General features: G+C 35.0%; 1 protein-coding gene across 1 annotated transcript in view; it reads left to right on the plus strand.

Annotated features, from left to right (window-relative positions):
* Positions 1–24,465, plus strand: part of LOC129235455 (protein hedgehog) — a 55,227-nt gene that overhangs the window by 20,347 nt on the left and 10,415 nt on the right. The window contains exon 2 of the mRNA XM_054869307.1: positions 21,737–21,998. Coding sequence (XP_054725282.1) covers positions 21,737–21,998 — 262 coding nt within the window. The remainder of the gene's footprint in view (positions 1–21,736; positions 21,999–24,465) is intronic.

The raw sequence follows: 24,465 nt of genomic DNA on the forward strand, positions 1-24,465 counted from the left end.
TTAAGCGTGTTATCTTCTACTGCTTTGGCACTTTCTCAATGTGCTTGCGTTAAAACCTCGTAAAAATTTCGTTTAATGTTGCTTTGAGCCAGGGTATTATCTGATAATTCGATTAGTGATTATCAGCCGCTTTAATTCACATAACTTCACATATTTCCCATAAGCTCACAAGTAAACAACTACGTTCACACATACATACATACATACAGACATGCGTGTAGTTTAAGCTTCTCCTTCCTACTTCATAGCTACTTTTTGGTCATAATCTTTTCTTGTTACAATAAATTTACATATTAACACAGGAATACATACTCACACTACTACACACATACACACGTATGCATTGTGTGCGCATATGCCTGAAAATTTATACACCGCCTGAGTCAATCGAAAGGGTATAAGTACAAATTTTTGTCCACACATACTTAAGATAAGCTAATCCTTCCATTAGTCTTTGTCACATTAAATCCAACAAAAAAGAGAAACCAAAAACAAAAATAAAACAAAAACGCCACCAACAAACCAGACTCAGCCGCAGCCGCAGCAGCAGTAAAACTCAGACAACAATGAAAAAAATCATCTCGCATGCGATCTTAAAAAAGTTGTGTTGCGCATTCGATTTCATGGACAGAGTTTGGGCAACGACATTCACCTCGCTGAGATCTAGAAAATCTTTATACAATTAATAATCGTAATATACTTTAAAAGCCATCTTCAACCGCAATCAAAATATTTGTATATGTTAGCACAAACAAAGCGGGCCCAAAAAGGACCACAATGCATAAGCGGACAAGGGGCATAAATAAACAACAACAAAGGAAATACAAAGAATAAAAAAGAGTCACAAAGTAACAGTCCACAACAAACAGCAGTAAGACAGACAGACAGCAGATACTCGTATTCATTTGTAATAAGTTGACATACAGTAGACCACTTTCGGCGGCAGTATTCCCATTTATATGCATGCGCGTATGTCGTACAGGAAAGTTTACACGCTTCGTTCAATGAAAAATTCCTGTACACAAAAGGTGTGGTGGTGGTAAATGGCCAGCAGTGGCCGAAATCGTGTCACATTGCCCTACAATCAGAGCGCAGGCAATACGTCAACGCGTGACATGTTGGCGCGAACGGTCAATTGGTTGGTGTTTTGTGTAGCTTAGAATAAAGAAAAAATATACATAATTATTTAGAGCGTTTAGTAAATATCAGACACGTAGTGATTACACAATTCATCATCACACACATACATACATATGTACATGCGGTTTGTTCAAAGAAGACGGTGATTTTTTATTTTTCGTGAGAAATATTCATTTATTCATAAATAGCTATTTTTTCCAATTCAATTTTATGATCCATCCAGATATATGCAATTCACTTTGCCAGCACTTTTTCCAATCCTGGTAGCGTTCTTGGAGCGATGCGGTCTTTATCTTATCAATCGCAGCAAATCGTTTCAAAATATCCCTTTTTATAAAAAAAAAAAATACAGAACTGCTCGCTGGAACACCAAAAAATCGTCAGACACACCCAAACACATTAAACATTATACGAGGGCTACTATTTATATTTTTTTGATGTTGGTTGAAAACGGTTCTATTCTTTTTTTCAAAATATTCTCCATGATGTTCAAGACATGTTGTCCAGTCGCGTTTCTAAGGCATTTTTGAAAGTATGTCGGTTCCAACGTGAACATACAATTTTTACCAAAAGGTGTTCGTGCAAAATTTTATTGAAGCTCGTCATACTAAGGTGTTTGAAAGCATGATTTTGCGGAAGATTTTTGGACCTTTGCACGTTGGCGACGGCGAGTATCGTAGGCGATGGACCAATGAGCTGGATGGTGTATGGGTACAAACGCTTCGGATCTGAAAATATTTGATGCGGTACCAGATTACAGTAACAGGGGAAAAGGAAGGCGTCTTCTGCGTTGGAAAGATCAGATGGAGATGGACTTGGTTTCACTTGGTTTGAACACGAGAAAGAAACGAATGGCGCGCTTTATTAAACTCGGCCAAAATCGTTTAAGCAGTTATCGCGCCAATCAAGAAGAAGAAAACAGTTGCCAGATATTGCAAAACAGAGGCTTCTCTTATTTCCATTCTGGATTTACAAGTCCATTAGTAAAGGTTTATCTATGCCTAAGTGGCGGCCGCCGTAGCCGAATGGGTTGGTGCGTGATTACCATTCGGAATTCACAGAGAGTCGTCGGTTCGAATCTCGGTGAAAGTAAAATTAATAAAAACATTTTTTTAATAGCGGTCGCCCCTCGGCAGGCAATGGCGAACCTCCGAGTGTATTTCTGCCATGAAAAAGCTCCTCATAAAAAATATCTGGCGTTCGGAGTCAGCTTGAAACTGTAGGTCCCTCCATTTGTGGAACAACAGCAACACGCACACCACAAATAGGAGGAGGAGCTCGGCCAAGCACCTAACAGAAGTGTACGCGCCAATTATTTATTTTTTTTTATTTTTTTTAAGTGAGATCCTTAAATCCGATGTAATTTATAACCTCCTTCATGTAGTGTTGACCTAGAAATGATCACACTTGCAAGTTCATGATTTCGGCAAAAGACATTTAAAAACAACTTAACACCATAGATTTTGAAATCGAAAACCATTTCAAGCCATTTATATACAATATGTGACGGAAGAAAGAAATTTGCAATACCCGTTTTTTAATAAATTTTTTTTTATTAAAAAAAATGTTGCTTAAACTTTTTTTAACTTTTTTGTAGATAACTGAGAATTTAGCTATTCTGCTAAAATTTTTCCCAGTCCTATTTTTAATGTACATTCAGTTATTTAAGAAAGTCATCACAATAAACTCACTTTAAGATAAGAAGTAAAGTTATTTCAAAATGAGTTTTTAGTCGCCCATTTTCACATACCGTTATCTCAAACACTGGAAACAAAACCGAGGACGTCATCTGATTTAGAAGGCCCCTATTAAGTGAGAACAGCTATCTAAACTTAAAAAAAAAAAATTTTTTTTAATCCATGCGTAGTGTTGTTGGTGTATTTTATTATAATATATTTTAGAAACTCAAAAAGCATAACATATGGTTCAATAGTTTAAACTTGAAAGAGTATTTAAGTAAATATAGCGACATGGAGAATTCCTGTATCAGACAGCAATCGAAACCACAGGTTTGTACCAAAGCAAATGCGGTCTAAAAGTGGCATGCATATATGTATGTATGTATGTGTATGTATGTGTGTATGTGTATGTATGTGTGTATGTATGTATGTGTATGAATGTATGTACATGGATTATTTCACAACCCAAACCAAAAAAACGACCAATTCAATTTGGCAAAGCAAATAAAGCTTGACAGTGGTGATCAACTTACATATATTGGCTTTGAATAATGAAGATCAGTTACGAGCTGCTGCTTGCTTAGTGTGCGAATGTCCATTTCCACATTAAGCCAGAACACAAATTTCCACAATAAACGTAATGTCCAGTGCTTTATGTATTGATTACGTAAACAAATTTGTATTCACCTCACCCGAAATCATTGCAAAGAACCACTTATTGACGAGTTTTGACTATTTATTTATTTATTTTTTTATTCCAATTATTTTTTTATAAAAGCATAGTTCATTCTGTTACAAAGAACATAATAATTGAAGTTTCAAACGTTATACGAGATTTATAAAAATTCGACTAATTTTCAACAAAATCTCAAAATGTTTAATCAAACCAAACAAAATATTGGGTGCACAGTTTTATAGCCAATTAAATTTTAGTATTTCAAAGTGCTAAGTTAAAATCGTTCAAAATTTTCGTTTATTTTTGGTAATTTTTCCCCCTACGATGTTTCACATTTTTCAAAATTATCAAGGAAAATAAAATTTTGAACCAAACTTGCACTTTGTGAATCTAAACTTTTTTTCTGTTTTTTTTTTATATTTTTATTCTGATTAAAAGTTTGGAAATTTTGATGAAAATTAGTCAAATTTTTATAAATCTATAAAAAAATAATTGAAATTCAAAACGAAATAGGTGAATAGTCAAAACGTGTCCCTTTAAAAAAGTTTGGGGGTGTATAAGATGTAAATAAAAGGCTTCGTCATGTACAATTAGCCCAAGTGAGTCAGTTTCAGGCTAATACAATCTAATACAACTTGCACATTTGCATCACCAGTGGCTCTGTTGGAATTTCAAATCAAAACAAGAAGCTCAGCAGCAAGAGGTCTTACTAGAAGATGAAGTCATGGCTCAATGCTCAATTCTAAATGAAAAGATAAATCTTTGAATGTTTGCCCCAGCTACATAAATATGTGCATATGTGAAGGTATATATTAGTAAATACTTATATACCCATCATACGCATTATAGATATATGTATGTGCGTACTTATAAAAGATAATAAACTAAATTTTTGAACTAAGAATTCTCATCAAAATAAACTTAGATTCTGTGCAAGCGTTTCCTTTCTTATTTTATGCAAGTTTCACTAAAAATGCTTTAAAAAATAAACAAATTTCAGGGGCAAAATCAAACTAATCAAAATTCAATATCAATGCCATTCAACAGCTTTCTGTCAAGCTAATTTGCCTTAAGGCATTAAAATTCAATTAATAATTTCGCGAGAAAAAAATGTTAAAACAATAAACATTAAATTCTCATACTGCGAATTTACTATCTAACTGTCCATCACCGGCAGAGTAGGTAGTGCATGCATATGTATATATACACATACACACATACATAATCGTACATCTGGCTGCAGTGGCTTATGAACGACAAGGCAGTAATGCCCGGATCGACTGACTGGTACAGATCGAAGGCCCATACATACATACAGAAATGGGCATAATGTGGTATAATTGACAAGCGTAGATAAACGATCAAATGCGGATGGATGCGGTGAAGAATGATACGAGCGCCTTGATAGACGATCAATCGCATGCGATTTAACTGGGTATATGTATGTGGGTGTGTGTGTGTGCGTGTGTGAAGTTTATTTGATCTTAATATGAGTCATGCAAATTAAAAATGTGACTGTGGTATATTTATGTACCCTCATGAATGTGCGATTCGAGTAAACAAATTTTAAGGCAATAAAAGACAAGTTGATTTTCATTATGAAGAATAAATAAACTTAGAGTATTTACTGGAGAAAAATTACTCAATAAGTGGGAAACAGCTAGCGGAAAACCGCATAAGGGCAGTGGAAAGTGTTAAGCAAGGTTCATATACAGGGTGATTCAATTAGATCGCAGATTTCCTTTTATAAATTAAAAAAAAATGTCGAAATGATTTTTTCGGTTTATTCGGTTTTCAAAAACGGTAGCCAAAAGTTCGAGTGTAACTTTGGCAGTGTGACAAGTTGCACCGTCCTGTTGAAACCAAATGTCGTCCATGTCATCCTCTTCAATTTTTGGAAACAAAAACTCGTTGAGCATGTCACGGTAACGCTCGCCATTTACTGTAACCGCGAAAGAAGAAGAAGACTCACCACTTTGGAAATAGGTTTTCAATATTTCCCAATTTTGTTCAAGCGTATAGCGTCCCATTACTATTCTCAAAAAACTAGGTGGTTCAAAAAGCAAACGCTATATGGCCCACCCGTTATAAGTATATATGTCGAGACTCATAGTGTGCTTTTTACAAGGAACGCCGCAGTGTATTTTATGGTAATAAAATATACACAAACATGTATTGTATGTATGCATGAAAATTTCAGTTAATTTAACTGCTTAAGTGTAATTTATGCAAATTTTTTTATAGTTGCTACTAATTTATTTTATATGCGCATGCATAAATAAAAATGTCATTAGTGATTTACTTTGGGCTTCCAATTTTGGAGTTTTGCACCTTTTTAAATGGCGAAATCTGTCATTTTAGAATTTTCAATATATTTACATTTATATACATTTGTTTTTTTTTTTTATACATATACCGCTGCTTAGCAGATGTAGCGCGTCTATTTATACACACCTCAAAGCTTTGCTCATTTATAAAAGCTACAGAAAGGGTTAAAAAGGAACCCATAGTGTAGGAATAGTGTGCCAGTGGTATCACAATTGATCTACAATAGGTCTAAGTGTGTCATTAGGACAGCCACCACATATGCCTACCTACCTATGTATGTACATATGTATGTTGTCGTGCTAATTTGCAAATGGCATGATGCCAGATTATTTGCACTAAGTTGTGGTTTTGTGACAACTTGTTAATTTTTTTTTTAATTTTCTTTTTAACGTTCAATAAACAACTAAAAAGTTGGCCTAATTTTTTTTCCTAAATATGAAATTCGAAGATATTTCAAGTTTAAACGCTCACTCCTCTTATCGTCCCTTTTCAAATTTCGATGCATATCTGAAAGCTTCACAAAGAGCCCCTACATGGAAATATATGCACTTACATACAAATATTTTGCAGGAAATATTTGCTTTGTACAAAAAAAAAAAGCACACACATGACACACCTGTTCAAAGCCGCTTGGCATCCGCCCAGGAAGCATTGCCACATTGTCATGAAACTTCAATAGTTCAACTCTTGATTTGTTAAAGCAAATTAAATTACCCTCCACTAAAACCAAAAAAGGCAAATTAAAGAAAAAAACCGAGAAAAAAAGCAATTAATACTTTAACAAAAGCGGTTTTCTCCCAAGTCAAGCAGGCACATCATTCATTCCCTTGTAGATTGTCGCTGCTACAAAAGAAATAAATTAAATAAAAAATAAGGGCTAAAGCTATTAAATTACTTCAAGACAACTTAGCGCCCTGTGGTAATAATTTTTTCGACTACAAATCATCCACGTCAAGAAGGTTTTTTTTTGCATATCATTACAAAAATACATATGTACATATGTACAGTAAAGTACTTATGCGTGCGTGTGTGTACATATGTTTACTATGCGCACGCGCAACATTGTTATTTTTTGGTGTTATGCTTGTTACAGTTTTTTTACTTCTACTTGTATCCCTGATTACGGTTCAACGGTAACTCATGTTAAGTATGTAAATGGATACGTCACCGTATTCGTCAGATGCAACACAACCACCGAACGTGCATGCATGCATGCAAACACACATATATGTAACTCCGATTGCTGGGTTGATCCCGAATACAGTTTAAAGTTATGATGTATGTATGGTTGTATGTGTGTGCCTTTAAACTTTTGACAATAAATGCGCAATTTCACGAACTTCAGTGTAAGTTTTGTCGTTTTGTCGAGGAAAGGGCGCTGGGTAATCAAATACGCCATATCCTATGTATGATGTCAACGCTTTGGTACGAGGAGCACTCATTCGCTCATAACGTGTGATTTTAGCAGTGATTTTTATCGAAAACGGATGCGAAATCTTACAACTGAGGAAGTAGATAATTTCAAGCTCAGCTAAACTGACATAAAATAAACAAGAAGGATATTGTATTTTAAGGTAGGGAAAAACGGGTAATTTCCTACAGTTGGTGCGTCTTCTTTAGGTAGGTGGGTGCGTGTGGGTACATATGAACGTGTGTACAATAGGAAGCATGTACTCGTAATGAGACGGTAGACTGATATGCGTCAATACAAAGATTCGGAACAAATTTGCTGTACGAGTATATATCGCTCGTTTACTTCAATGGGCTCATAATCCAAAAAAAAAATTTTTTGTCTTGATAAGTATGCATTTAGAATTTTATGCTGTGCGAAAAATTCATGACAATATCTCCTAACAGTGTTTCATTAGATAAGAATATACATTTACTTTTGGTTAGGGATGCATAGTTAACCGAAAACTTTGAAGCCGTTTTTCTAAAAAAAAATATTTTTTTTTTGGATTATGACACTACTGAAGTAAAGGAACGATATGTATTATGTACATATATTTGTACATTACGGTGGGGTATTTCTTTTTTCTTTTGTCATCGCTCTTGGCAGATTCGGACTCTGCATAAAATTATAAGAAAAAAAGTCCATTACAGCATAGCTCTCTATTTTTTATTTAAAGAGCCTCTAGATGGCGTTACAAAGCAAATAATATATAATTATTAAACAGTGTGAGAGGGAAAGTGACTGTGTGTAATTTTTTTATACGTAAATCAAACTAAAACTTGCTAATAAAACCAAAAACAGTTATATTTAAAAATATTTAAAAAAAGTACTTAATTTTTTTTTTCTAATCATTAACTGGTTTTTTACTATTAACAACGTATTTTCAATTATTCCTGTTTTACATCCTTTTTACTTTCAACTTGAGGTATCTCTTTTCTACTTTCCATCTTTATGGATTCTCTCTATCAACTGTCTCTCTATTTTTTCATTAAGTAAAGTTAGCTTCTTTCAGAATGTGGAGGTCGCGAAATTGAATTTAGAACTATAGTATTTTTTCTTAGAGTTCAATATAGAATCCGAATCTGCTAGTAACGATGTCGGAAAAAATAGTTCCATACAAATTTACGTACCCTAATGTACTGGCGGCCGCCGTAGCCGAATGGGTTGGTGCGCGACTACCATTCGGAATTCACAGAGAGAACGTCGGTTCGAATCACGGTGAAAACACCAAAATTAGGTTTTTCTAATAGCGGTTGCCCCTCGGCAGGCAATGGCAAACCTCCGAGTGTATTTCTGCCATGAAAAAGCTCCTCATAAAAATATCTGCCGTTCGGAGTCGGCTTGAAACTGTAGGTCCCTCCATTTGTGGAACAACATCAAGACACACACCACAAATAGGAGGAGAAGCATGGCCAAACATCCAAAAAAGGTGTACGCGCCAATTATATATATATAATATATATAATGTACTTGTACAATTTTATTTTTAAATAACTTCTTAACTAAATAAAAAACAAAAATTATTTGAGTGATGGAAATGCTTACTTGGGACTTTTGAGACGAATAATTCATTTCTGATATCTATTTTTTATTTAAAGAACCCCAAAATGGTGGTACAAAGCTAATTAGATACAATTCTTTAATATTGTGCGAGGAAAAGTGACTGCATGTATTTTTATTTATATGTAAATCAAACTAAAACTTGCTAAGCAACCAAAAACATTTAAATTTAACAATATTTAAAAAATTTATTTAAATGGTTTTTGAAAAACGTTTTTATTAAAAAAAAAATTATTTGGAATGACGAAAATATTTATCTTGACTTTTACGCACTTCATTGCTTGTCTATTTGCATACTGCAGCTGTCTCGTTCACAAGTCCCAAATATGATTGACGTACGACGTTTTGCACCGCTTTGTATATTTTGTTTTGTCCAATTTTTCAATATTTTTTTAATAATATTTGCATAAAGGAAAATCTTTGTAGCATAGTTTTAGACCTATGCCACGCGTGCATGCCACTTTATAAAAATTTAAAAATTGGTGCTACTTAACGAAGCGTCAATAACTTTTGAATGGATTGCTCTATTAAAGGACTTTTACCCAGAAATTTCTGATCTTTCAAATAGTCCCAAAAAAATTCAGCATTTTTATCTCTCTTTTCTCCCCTGTGATCTTTTTGAAGTACCCGTATTTTGGGACAGCCAGGCGTTTTTTATGCACAAATTTGTTTTTATGCACAGATTATTGACAAAAAAATTGGACAAAATTGATTTCTGGGTGGTTTTATTGAGGTAATTTTTTTAAGCATATACGAGCATTGTTAATGGAAAAGATTCAAAATCTACATAAAATATTTTTTTACAAAATATTTGTTAAGAACTTCATAAGTAAATAGCCGTATGCTTTATCCTTACCACCGCTCTGTATATTCTTCTGCGTTCAACTTTCTAACCACCTTTTAAAAAAAGGAGGTTATCAACCTGGCATAATAATTTCTTTCTGTATGCAATTTATTTTTTCTCTAACACACAGCTTTATGGCTTCTAAATACAAGTTGCTAAAGAGTTCTAAATAGCTAATAGCTAGTTATAGAGTGGCAATCAGCTATGCGCAAGAAACAAAGAAGAAAATTGGAGAATATTATACGGAGCGCCACACCTTGTTTGTTCTATACTGTAATACGTGTGTATGCATGCATATATGTGTGTACACATGAACTTGTGCTAATGAAAGATCAAAAATGGCGCTCAAGTGGATGCACAAGTGTTCCAATCAAAGCGCCAACAACAAATAACGCCCGTCAGTATGTGTGTGGCCTCATTAAGGTGGAATCCCAACTTCTCCTGTCTCTTCTCTTTCAACATTCTCAAGTGTTAGAGTTTATGTGAAAGAAATAGCTGAATGCACACAAGATACATTTTTATGTACATATGTATATGAATGGGCATATATATATATATTATATATACATATATATATATTTATATATATATGTAGATTTCATTTTCTATTATTTGTATGAAAATGATTTGTAGAGGCATTTTTGTAATCCAAAAACGGAGAAAATTTTCGGAAGATACCAAGAAGATTTTTTTATTTTTTACTGCTTTGCATGGAATTTGTTCATGAAACATACAATTCAATCATTTCACCGAAAAATCTTTTGATGCCTTCCAAGTTCTCGCCAAGAATTGCATTGCAATAACGTTTTCTTCATTCATTGAAACATTTTATATGTGCTTTGGGCTGCAAGATAGTCAAAATAGATAACATAAAACAGTCATTTTAGTCTTGGTGAAAGGCATTGTGCGACGGTGCATTATCATTGTGCAAAATCCACAAGTTGTTTTCTCATATCCTTTCTTTTTTGGGCGAACTGCTTCACGTAAACGTTTCATAACGTCCAAATAATAGTCCTTACTAACTGTCTGCCCTTCTGGTAAAAACTCGTTGTATACAATAAAGTTGTAATCCATAAAAACCGTGAGCATTGCTCTTTTTTTTGACTGAAAACAACGTGGTTTTCATGGTGTGGTGTTCATTTGAAGCTCTCCACTCACTCGCCTGCTGTATAAATAGTGTGTCGTACTCACAAACCCACCAACCTACGGCTCATCTCCATTAATGATGCGTTCGATGAATGATGGGTCGGATTCAGCCTTGGAAGTCATGTCTTTGGCGATATCAACGCGGTCCTTTTTTTAGATGAAACAGAACTCAAATCAGTTGGCTTAGAGCGCCTCCTGGCGTCTGTTCCGGGAACTTTTTGCTCAAGGTGATATATTCATACATACATATATGTACTTACGAACATGCAAACTTGCATAAATGTAACTCCATAAATTTTTTTTATTTCTCATGCTGAGATGTTATCCGCCCCGCTCGATTTTCTAGACTTCATATTTTTTATTGGGATTTATATTTCATCCATAGATGGCTGTTGGGAGCTGACGTGAGAGAATTGCCTCATTCTTTATTAAAAAAAAACCAAAATAACAAACAAATTCATATAATTCTTTTCCTGAGTAGTTTACAACTAGTTTTTTGGTAACCAATCCGTGGAATTTCCTGGTGAAGTATGCTAAGAATGTCATTATGTATGAAATAAGAGTTTCGGTATGGTATGGTATGGTATCGTATACATATACATACAATAATACATGTGTGTATGTATACAAATGGAAAAAATATGAACAACTAAATGGGTGTGCCTTTAAAGGCATTTATTTTTAGCTCTTTGCCTACTATGATTTTTTATTTCTTGCTTGTTTGTTCATTTTGGCAAGCTCAAAACAAATATTTATCTCTAAAAGTAAGTATATTTGCAGACACATCAAAATCACATCACTTTAATCACATTTACATTACATTTACATTGAAGTTGCGCGGCTAATGATGATGACCAGCACCAATGCAAGTAATAATAGCTAGTCAGTCACGGCGCATGTACGCTAAGCCTGCTTCGTAAGTACGTATGCATGTGTGTACGTATACGTAAATACAAACACACGTACATATAGCTGTGATTAAAGTTAATGAGCCTTAAAAGTAAATAGTCTTGCAAGCACACAATCAAATTACACAGAGTTCATACATACATACAAGAAAATCATTGCTTAACTCCTTACCTTCTGTGCAAACTCTCAGCATTAATTGTCAGTGTGAAATAATTATATGAATTTCAGGCTAAAAAATATTAATAAATCGCCCATCAAAAAGGAGCAAGCGAGCCAAAACGCTGCAACCAGAGTAAGTGTAGCTGCTGTGTAGACTGGCGTGTGCTGCAAGTGTGTGCATGTACTTACTTACTTACACACATATGTGTGTATCTATTTGGTAGTGTCATTAGTTGCAACGCAAATCGACACGATTTAAATCAATTAAATGCGAAAAAAATGCATAAGCTTACACGTCTGCGCGCTGTCAAGTCGAATTACAAGCCACGTCTGTAATTAAAATGTGATCAAGCTCCTGCTTGCTTGGCTGGAGCTGGAGCTGTTGCCGTTGCCGTTGCTGCCATTATGCCATGTCGCAGCAACCGCCGCCTCCGCAGGTTGGCCGGCACTCAGGCACGCATACATACACGTGCATGTAAGCATTTAAATATGTAAGTGTGTGTATTTTGGTTATATGTACCACCTATTCGCCGAGCTTCCCAATCACATACTCGTTCATACATACATACATACATAAGCATTTGTTTGTTTGTAAACTTCTTGGGACGCGTAAACTCAAGCGGGCTTATTACCAAATTTATAACACATTTTTTTACACCCAACAAAAATCAACAGCAAAACGCCAAGTCGCTACATTAAAGCTAAGTAGGCTCCACAAGCTGTCAAAATAAATTGATTTCGAAGTGTTGAAAAATTGTTGTAGAATATAAACAAATGAATGCTCGCACGAACAGAAAACGCCACAGGAAGGCTTTTGAGATAACCAACTCCAAATATTTGCATGTAAGTGTACGTATCTTCCATTTATGTATGTATGCATGTATATATGTACATTCTGTTGAAAAAGTGCCGAAAATTGTACGAAAAACGCTGAAAAAAAACCTTTCGAAAATTTTAAAATGGAGTACCCCAGACAACGTGGGAATCACGCAGAAGAGTAAAGCAGATTTCCTAGAGGCAAGACTTAGACGATTCGTTAGCAAACGGAGCTTCAGATAAGAAGGTTGGTAGGAGTTAAAGGAAAATAAATATAAATAATATTTGGGGGAAAAAATTTATTATTTTTGCGTAAAACTTTTGCGCAAATTATTTAAAACTGTTTTATGGTCGTTCTTTAGCTCCGGGGCAATGCTACGACACTGACATGAACGGTCAACTTCGATTATTTATGTGATTTGATCGACATTTTCTTTCACATCAAAAATGCCTTAACGGAGCCGACGAAACCAAAATTGAAGATGTTGCACATAATTAGCTGTTACAGTATCGGCATCATAAACACCATTCACAATTTCAGCCGCCTGGCTTGTATTGTCGCTTTTGTTAAAGAAAAGTTGTAAAATGTACCGAATTTTGTCTGCCTTGACTTCCATTGTTAACTCCTTGTAACCCACAACTGAATGGAACAAACAAACAAAAATTTGAAAACAAAATTTTAGTGTGAAATGTCACCGTGACAACGAGATTAAACTTTAAATTGTTTGATCGCTACTTTACGAGATGATAAATAATTTATTGAGAAGTTGTGTAAATTTGGTTAAAAAGGCATGGTTTTCGGGTTTTTTTGACGATACGGTTATTTCAGTATATTCAGTTAATCTTAGTATAATAATGCAAACATTTGGAAAATATTTTTCTAAATTTTCATTGCAAAACATTGAGAATTGGGCGAGTGACAGTGAACCTAAGAAGGTTGTTTTGTGGTGTGCATCATACCTCGCAACAGAATCATTAAAAAAAAAATTAAAAGCATTTGTTTCTCGAGATATCGAAGAGCGAGGTTTGTTTTCATTCTTTTTTCTATTTATTAATTAATTAGTCATCTTAGGAGTTGGAAGCTAAAAACCCGCGTGTAGGCTTGAAAAATAATCAGCTAATTTGCTGTTGTAAGATTTAAAATTAATTATAGTTATTTGAAAAAAAAAATACCGATTTTGCGTCACCTTGTGGGCATAAGAGCATTAGCATACATATATGAGCTACATATAAATGTATGTATGTAAGTATACATATTTGTTTTATGCACGCATAGCGTTGTTTAATTGAGGTGAAATGTTTACCTTACTCACCCGTCGACTATTCTCTTACGCACAAAGATTCAAGCTACATTCATACATATCATATGTATGAGTAAGCACCTTGTTGAATTGCATACATACAAGTAAAGTAATGAAACGAAAGCACAACAAAATGTAGGCAAAGGTATGAGATATAAGAACCGAATGCGAGGACCTGCAAAGTGCCAATAGTACAGAAAAAGTAATTGACAAATATTTGATTAGGTAGTCGTAATGATCCTCATCATCGGCAACATCCACAACATCGATAGCAACAACACAGGCTGATGCAACTGCATATGATTGTACAGTTATTGTTGTTGTGATATTGTTGTTGTTCCTTATAACGAAAATTCCTCAAAGGCCAAGCGAACAATTTCAGCCACCACACACATGTACTCGTATATGCATACGTGTATGTATGTACGTGTGTGCACATGTAACAGCGTACTCAGATTTTTTGCTGTATGTACCAATATTTACAATCTAAACATAAATTAAGAACTGATTGCACTACACTGCATCAAACAAACATTTGCATGTCGCTGCCGTTCTAAAATACGAAAAACCAATAAGGCAGTAGACCGAGGCACAAACAGTGAAAGAGTAACGGCGGCCAGCCAACGATCTGACCTCTTCAACGGTGAGGCCGAGGTGCGGCCACCAACTTTGGCCGGTGAGCATCTACATACGAGTATGTACATACATATGCACAGACATATTTGAGCAAACAATGGTGTCCATCAACAAGCAAACGTTAAGACAAAAGCAATTCGAAGCACTTGCCACCATGAACGTCAAGCAGTTAGCAAAAGAGCAGCCACTCTGTAGAGCAATCGGTGTAGGACCATATGTGTTAGAGGCAGGTGCATCACTTTACATTTGTGCGTGAGTGTGTGTGTGTGTGTTCGCGCGTTTGTACGCTTATGCCATTCATCAGCGCCTTTTGTCAGCGACGTGTTGCATTTATTGATAATATTTTCACTTTGCGCAGTGATACGCTTTTGTACTCATTAGCAGTTGAGTGACCATCAAAAGCAATGGCACGAGGACACATATCCCGCGACTCAGTCATTCCGCACTGCTTTCGAGTGCCATCATGTTGGTGCTTTTAGCGATACTTGAATGAATGTAGTACGAAGTGCACTTAAGTGCTTGTTGCTGCAGCCTAACATGCCGAGTAAGTAAGTACTCGTGTATTCAGTGACTACATTTGCATACATTTTTTTAACTTACAATGCTTCTGAGCGCAGACGAGCCATTGGACACTTGAATGGTTAAGCCTTTTAATAAAGTACATAAACGATATTTCCAGCGACTAGGTGACTAGATAGTATAGTTTAAAGAAAAAATAAATATCACATTCGAGTCTGCGAGTATGCGTAGTATGAGAATGTACACGAAGTAACAAATACATACAAACCAATGTTACAAGCTCATATACAAGTACTACTTTTGGGGATTGGGCGGCACACGATGACTCTTCTTGTTTTTTGTGTTTGTATAGGGTTTTATAATAGGTATAAGTTGATGTTGACAAACGCTAAGTTTTGTTTTGTTTGGCAGCATCTATCAAATCTGTGGTTTATTATGGAGCCATTGATACCAAACTACCAACAAAATTCATTCTAATATGAAATATTTGAAAGTATGGCTATCTCTCGCGAAGACGACTTCTATAGGGAACCAAAATCATTCCATTCAAACCTGTTGGAATTTTTCTTGTAGGGTTGGATGTCTATATCAGAAATCCACCATCGACCGACATACTTAAAGTTAACCTAATCCAAGCCATAGCTCAAATTCAGTCGGATCTAATCAACAGAGTTATAGAAAATTTCGTGTGAAAAAATATTTAATGATCGCACGATGGTTTTTTATTTCATTTATAACATATATATAATACATAGGCGCTGGCATAAATAGCGGTGCCACTTAGTGCAAAGTTCTGACTATTTTTTTTTTGTTTACAACAAAAGGCATGTAACACAAAGTGTCAAACTTTGCATGAAAGTAAACAAACAATCACCAAAACTCCAAACTTTTTAGTCATAAAGAATGCTCAAATTTTTTATATGGAAGAAAATGCTCAACCCGTCAACACAAAAAATGATCAAAAATCAACTTTGAACTGCTTTAAACCTGCACAATATTGTGCCAAAATTTAACAGCTACAAAACTGTATACCCAGAATTTGTCTACAAAGCGAAATTTTATACTAAATCAAAAACTATTTCTGCCAAGTCGATTTATTTTACACTCCCATGCGCAGATTTTCGTCTCAAACAAAAGACTTAAGCGACAAACTTGCAATAGAATTTAATACTACAAATATGCGTGCACAGCCAACTCTTAGTACTTGGTAGATAGATACCTTTCTTAGAAAAGCGTGCACGAAAAAAAGTCGTGCACATATAAATATATGTTAAATAAAAAATATAAATTTTTATTACAAAACAAAAAAAGCAATTAAAATTAAAAGTTAAAATTCTATGTATCTATAATTTGCAAGATATAAAAGTTTAATTTCAAATTGTGAATGAAAATCTGTTTCGCAACTATTTATCGCTACTTGATGGGAAACTTTTCATGTTTGTTTCGTTGACAGTACTGAGTGTAATTACACCAATTTCGGGTGCTGATGTTTGCTACATTCGAGTTAGCAGCTCTTTTGATGTAATTTTGATTGTAGAATATTGCAGTGATAATGAGTAGAATTTTGGTGGCAAACTTGACCAAATCATCTGCTTTTACATTACTACAAATGGCGAAATGACTTGGTATCGGTATCCAGAGTAATTTAAGCATTTTAATGGTTGCTAAGGATATCCCAAATTTGGTTCGCTGTAGGTTCCGTGTTGTTAATGTTTTTTTTTATAGCTGAGATTACCAGATTGTGCAAAAAGAGTTGGATGTTTGCATGTATATGAAATCAACGCACATACAATTAGTTATGGTAGACCACTTCGATTTTCCGCACTTTACATGCCACATTAAAACCGCATAAATAAAGGCAATTTGTCACACCTACTATAAATAGTAGGTTTTCGCTTTGAATTTTCGAAAGTTGCACAAGCCATACAATTACCCTACTATGTCTATGTATTTGTATATAGTTTTTTTTGCATATGTATTTGTATATAGTTTTTTTTCATATGTGTTCATAGTAGCAACCCCATAGTAAAATGTGCTGGTTGTAAACTACTATGAGTCGCAGACGCAACTAGTCAGGCAACTGTCTTTCTTCCATACAAGCAAGTGGTATTTTTTACATGCCGATATTCTACGCTATGCCAATCGTCAGATTTCGAAAAGAAATATGGTCGTCTCATACTAGTTCCAAATAGGCCAAAAAATACTAGTCCAATTATGGACCAAAACCATAAAAACTGTTTTGATATTAAAAAGAGTAATTTAAAAATAAAATAAATTCAAACAAACAAAGCAATTAAAACTTGCACTACGAGGGGCGCGAATTTCCTAAATTAAAGTTAAATTGCCATCAAATGAAACAAGCATGAATAAGTCGTTTTAAAATTGGGCCAAATCTAGTCTTTTTCGGTCTAGTTCGATTTCAGTCAGGAAATTCTAATAGTAAACTAGTATTATTTCAGGCTAGTTTGGTGTTTCTCTTTTCAAATAATATCTGCATATATGTATAAACACATATATTCATATAAGCATTTGCATGTGTGACGGAATTTTTGAGCTATGAACTCCTTTAAAAAATCATACCGACAAGATGCACAAATCAATTTCCCGCTCTCCTCGCGCGACACAACACCAATCACATCACCAATGTTTATGGCAAATTGTTGGCAAACGGGCACCGAACCAAATATACAAATCAAACGCCTACCAAGCGACTCACTGTGTGTCGTTGCGCAGCCGTTGATAATTGATTTTGTGGTCTATTCTCGACGGACAATTGAAAGTGCAGCTGATTCTAAAATCTTTAGTAGGCAATTTTCAAAAAATGTTTGCCTAAAAAATCGTTTGCTTTCAAGCGATGCTATTTCTTCTACCACCTCCAGTTTATGTCGCTCCTTAAATTCCACACACTTTAAAGCATTTTACGTATGGCTGTAATTGAAATGCAACTTAAAAAAAATTCAAACTCCTCAAATAAGAAAATATTGACCGAATGCGGCAAAACCTTTGAATCCTTTTTAAACCCCACCCTGGTAAAGGACAAACATGGACTCACAGGTAAACACCGACATATTTACCCAATAATTCGTGCCATAAGTGCTGTTTTATACTTGTACATCCCGTGAATGCCATGAATGGGAGATTGCCTAGGCCAATACAATACACAAATGCACCCACTATACCATATAAGTGATTACAAATACAAATGCACTCATTGAGAAGTGTAGAACATTCCTCATACACGTCGGCGAAAATCAATATTTGTATTTTGACCTTTCGCAATCGGGCAGAACGATGTTTGACGTTCGACGTTCGACGTTCGTCGCTCGTAGTTCGAGGCTCGAGATTGTGCGCTTAAATAAACACCTTTGTATTTGTTGTAGCTGACAGCACAACAAATGGGAAAATTGATTTTTAATACAACTTCTTATATTTTCTTCTATTTGTTTTGGTCCATTGTTAAAATAACGAGGGCCATGGAAAGGTAATAGCGACATGTGCACAAACATAGCATACCTATCTAAACATATGTAAATGGCTTAATGTTTGCGTAGCAGAACAGGTTCAAAATTTTTTTTGTAAATTTCTTAGCATCTAATGGAATGTGTACATGTGTGTGTATGTAAATAGATACATAGTTGCACACAAAACAGTAATAAAGACAGCAACTGCAACATTGAAGGGAATCAGTGAGAAAGTTATTGCTTAAGATCACGCCGAAATGTATTTACATACCTTTCAAAAATATTTTTTTTTTTGTTTTATGGTTTGTTGTTAACTTAAATATGGCTATTTTTAAGGAGTCTGTATTCATGCCATCAAACCTCATATAATAACGAACGATTTCTAGTTATAAAACATACAAAATATGTGTACGAATGTGTGTATGTGTGTATGCATGTATTATATGTATTTACATATGTGTTTATGTATGTATGCATGGTTGGTTCTAGTATTGCTCGAGTATCCAACATAGCTTCCAATGAAGGTAAATCGTACCTCTTTCCTAATTCCACAACTCGTAGTTGGCTAGGTTGGCTTGACGTCACTAGAGAGTGCAGCTTCATTTATTTAGGTCTTTAGCAGTATTGTAGCATTGTTATATGCAGTCTTTTTTCCCCCTACAAGATGCTGTAATATGTCATTGCCTGTTGAAGTTTTTCTTGTTAACTCTTGTTACGCTAATTTTTTCCCAAACTCCCAAATTATGTGTATTAACATGAGTTTATCCCTGACAGATTCTCAGTAATTTAGTTGCTTTTATTCAGGGATATTTTGCTACGCTTCAAAAAGGATACGAAGTTGATGCCGATTATACGGGTTTCTCTAAAACTTTGGATATGTCATCTAATCGAATATTGATTGCGAGACTTCTGAATTTAGGCTTTATTATGTATTCCTGAGGCAAATTACGTCTTATTTAAATAACATGAACATGCAGCATGCATACGCGTACTCAATTGTATCTTCCCGTCTGAGGAAGAATGGAACACAAGCGCAGCATGGCTCATGAAGACTCGCAAAAATGGTATACAGCTGGATCCAAAATTTTCCAGGGAGAAAGAGCAGAAATAGTGCGGCCTAGAGCACACAAATCTTTAACACTGAGTACAGATACCCCATTTTTTCAAACGGAGCTTTTCGCCATAATGAAAACAGTCGAATTCGTATCCAAAAGAGGATTCATAAAAGTAAAAACTAAAATACTTTCGGACAGTCAATTAGTCCTCAAAGCCTCAAATAGCTCTTCGTTCAATTCAAAAGTTCTTATAGAGTGTAACAATGCACTCAAAACACTGGCGACACTTAATCACGTTTCCCTGATTTGGGTACCACGACATGAGGGTCCCGAAGTAAAAGAGAAGGCAGACTATTATGCCAAAAAAGCAGACTATTATGCCCTTTATTGCACCAACCCTATTTCTCGGCTCTAACAAAAGCCACCAAAAGCAGGAAACCAAAATATGAATAAAAATAAAAACCAAAGAATACTGGAACGGCACAAACGGCCTTAATCACTCCAAAAAGTTCATGAACTTAAATACCGGCAAAGCAAAATCTGTTCTAGCCCTAGACAAAAAGGGGTTCAGTTAATCTGAGGAGATTTTACATGCCACTCTGCCTGCAATAAATATTTCAATACAATAGGACTATCTAGCACTAGTTTATACAGGTTCTGCTGTGATCAAGAGGAGTCCATGGAACACTTAATCATCAATTGTGAAGCATTGGGACACAGGAGACACAGAATCCTGAGATAGTATCTACGATGAATACTTACAAATGCTCCCTCCTATGGCTGGTTTGATTCCTCGCAGTACTAAATAATTAAAATTAAGTACTTAAGGGCGTACAATATATCAATCTGGTTGCAGTGCAAAAGCCCTAGCTTAACCCTTACAACCTTTACCAATACCATAACATTACTATCTACGTTAAAGTGGTCAGTCCTGTCGTACGTCCTAATATATCTTCAATGTTCCGAGATAAAGTAGTGAATTTAAAGTCTTGGGTATTTATTTCTATACCAAGTTGAGTTTTATCACTCACATCAAATCTATATGTAATGGGTTTGCATACATTTTAAGTTAAATTGTGACAATAGTCGTTATTTACGTAATTTTTCCACTTTTGTTATTGCATTCTTATTGAAATATGGCAACAATGATTTTTAAATGACAACCGGCGTTTAAAAATTAGACATACGCACACACGAATTACAGTTTAAGCACAGTTACCATCAAACACGCAATGGACAGAGTTAACAATTCTCTCAAACCCAAAACCTGCAAGCCCTGGGTTTGCCTTTGGTACTCGGATTTATATGGTTTAACAGTTCATATGGTTTTATTGAAATTAAATACGAAACAAATAAATTGTCGAAACTTGTCAATACATACACAGGGACTGTTTTAGTTCTTAAACGCATATTACAAAAGAAAAAAAATATTTGATGGCTTCTAAAAGTTTTTACCACTTACTGTATGAATTAATAAAGCGTTGAAAATGAAATATAGATAGATAGATACGGTAGAAATATTTTTATTGATTTATCAATAAGACATATTAAAAAACAAATAAAGAAAAGGTTTTGCAATATATTTTAGTTTTTCTTACGGAACCATATATAAAATGTAGTTGTGAAGCATAGAAAACAGTTGAAGAGCGGAAAAATTATTACCCGTAAAGTATTATCGACTCCGTGAAAATATTTTTGTTGTCAAAAAATACGTACGTTTGTTTCACTCTGTTACCGTTTTTTGAAAATGAATCACTCGCACTTCAATTCTGTTTTTTCATCCATTTGCAAAAAAGTGAGGTTATCTCGAAATTTCATAAAATCATAGAAAATTTTCTTGAGCTTTATTACTGCTAAATCTATATTTAATTGATTAAAATAGCTTGAATTATTTTATAATACTTAATTTGAAAATAAAATTGAATCAAAACTGCATTTCCATATATGGGTCAACATGCGATAAAGGGCTAAAAGCATTTTTAGAGTATTTAATCATAAATAATTAAAGAATAATTTTTGATTAAACCAATTTTTATTTTTAATTTTCATTCCAGCGCTGCAAAGAGAAACTCAGTGAACTGGCTGTTTCTGTGATGAATCAATGGCCCGGCGTATTTTTACGAGTCACCGAAAGTTGGGATGAGGATAATGTTCATCATACCGACTCCTTGCATTACGAGGGACGTGCTGTGGATATTACCACTTCCGATCGTGATCGCACCAAATATGGTATGCTGGCGCGTCTTGCGGTAGAAGCAGGATTCGATTGGGTTTACTATGAGAGTCGAGCGCATATACATTGTTCGGTAAAATCAGGTAAGCATAAGGAATATTTTCAAACATAAATATGTGTGTATTGAATAAATTTCTACAAAAAATTATTGTGCGATACCAAGGCACATGGAACAGGTAGCGCAAAACAACAGGAGCCATGGATTTTGTGGTTGCTTTTGGTGTCTAAAAAGTCGATTTATATAAGCAAAGACTGAGAATTTAGAGAAATTTAAAGAAAGTTGGGCAATTTTGAGACCAAATGAATAGCAAAAAATGAGATCCGTTGCTCTACTGGTACTTACTGTTCAATGTGCCTAGTCTGATACTAAATATTCAATGTTTAAGAAATGTGAAATAAAATTTCGTCAGTTCAAAAAGTTTCAATCAATGGTTATTCGGATAAGTAAACACTTTAGTGAGTGAGAGTAAATTCTCTCTACAGAAGGAAAATATTTCATTTATTAGGGTGTTTAAATTTAGGTCACCTATGTGTTTCTTCTTCTGTCTTTTTGTACACTTTTCACTCCTAAACTCGCTCACTCCTTAGCACTCCCCTTTCGATACGAATTCCTTCCTAAATATTATAAAACTACAGTTTGTCGGCCAAAAAGACAATACGCCAACAAAGAATTTGTACGTACAAATGGCCAAAATAAATTCAAAAGCGGAAAGTGGAAAAATATTTGTATGCATGGAGTGGTAGTAGTAGTAGGTGCGTATGCATCCTACTGCTTTGACATGTTTAGGGTTGCGCCTGTCAAATTAAACGAATTGATGATGCGACCTCCGCTGAGTTTCACATGAACGTACAGACGACAACAAGAGCGGCCAACAGCAGAAACCGCAGTACGAGTTTAAGATCGCATACATACATACATGCATACAAGCATATACACATGCATACAAAAAGAGTAGCGACAGTAATGAGAAATTCGGCCGGAACGGAAGCTGTGCGGCAATACCAGTCACACCAAGAGCACCAAACAAAAGCAACAAAAGCAACCGCAATAACAATGCTAGTTTGCGGTGGCTATAATGCTTAACGAAAAACAAAGCCAAATACCAGCACACGCACGCATAAACAGATATACAGATAGAGATACAAAAGCAACGGTTGGTCGGTCGCGCACAAATACATACGAAAATGACTAAACTGATTCGAAATGGAATGGAAATGCGGTTAGTGTGGTAGACGAGCTAAGTCAACTAAAACAATAATAAAAATAAAGTGACAACAAATACAAGTTATGGTAAATCTTTTTTTTTTTAATTTCTTGCTGTGTTTGGTTTTGTTATTTTAATATGTGATATAGTGTTGGTGTGACGTTGTACCAACAACTAACCACAGAAAGTGTCAACGACTTAAAAAATTACAATAATTTCTGAAAAAAATTTCGAAATACTTTGATTTTATGTAGGTATGTATGCGTGTATGTATATATGTATTCGTGTGTATTTTACAATCCAACACGTGCGTAGAAGTCTACACTTTTCATTCGAAATATGTTAAAACTTTACTGAAGTGCACGGGCGCCTGTTTATCATCAAAGCAACAGTGGGTTGACCCGGAAAAGGTGCTCAGTGGCACATGTTTGCCGCTGAAAATACCAGTTATCCAGCAAATAAATGAAATTCGAATTGAGAAAACTCAAACGATAGATTAGCTATCGAAGTCGGGTCCATTGAAAATGTACTTACACACATACATACATGAATATGTACTTGCGAACATGTAAAATGACTGGAAATCAGGAAGGCTGCCTTGTTATTTGTCTGGATTTTCATTCATGTAAGTCACAAACATGTATGTCAATATGTGTGTGTGTGTCAGTATGTATGTACATATGTACGTGTGTATGTATTTATATATGTATGTATGCATGCACACACACTCACCCATCCAATGGCGCACTCTAACCAACCAAATCACGTTAACAATTAATTTTCGAAAAGTGCTTAAACTGTCGAATATAGCCAGAATATGGCCAACAATAGCAACAAAATGAACGCGTAACAGAAAACAATCAAAAACCGCGCCTGTTTTAATATCAACGAGTGTGAAGAGCCAGACAAAGCCAACACCAATGGCCCATACCGAACCGGACGGGACTAAACCGGACTGGTGTGTAGGAAAAGAGAGAAAAGTGAATGCCAACTAACAAAAGCGTAAAAGTGCCGCGGCATGCCTTCTTAAAATATGTACCTACATGCATACATACATATATTGTATATTTGGGCTCATATGTATGTATGTTATTAAATGTATGTACATACAAACAAGCATGTCTTTATTCGTACATAGGCATTTAAGTATGTATTTATGTATGTATGTACATAACAGAAGTGGCGCTGCTTTTTCCTCCCTGGAAGCTTTATTTACACACATACACCGTAAACATACCAACAAACGTTTATGTTAATGCATTAATGATCGAAGTATGTAAATATGTATAAGTGCATGCATTTTTAAGTATGCGCATAGGTACACATGTAATGCGCTTGTTGGGCT

Source organism: Anastrepha obliqua, chromosome 1 (assembly GCF_027943255.1).
Source record: "Anastrepha obliqua isolate idAnaObli1 chromosome 1, idAnaObli1_1.0, whole genome shotgun sequence".
In the NCBI taxonomy this organism is placed as follows: Eukaryota; Metazoa; Arthropoda; class Insecta; order Diptera; family Tephritidae; genus Anastrepha; species Anastrepha obliqua.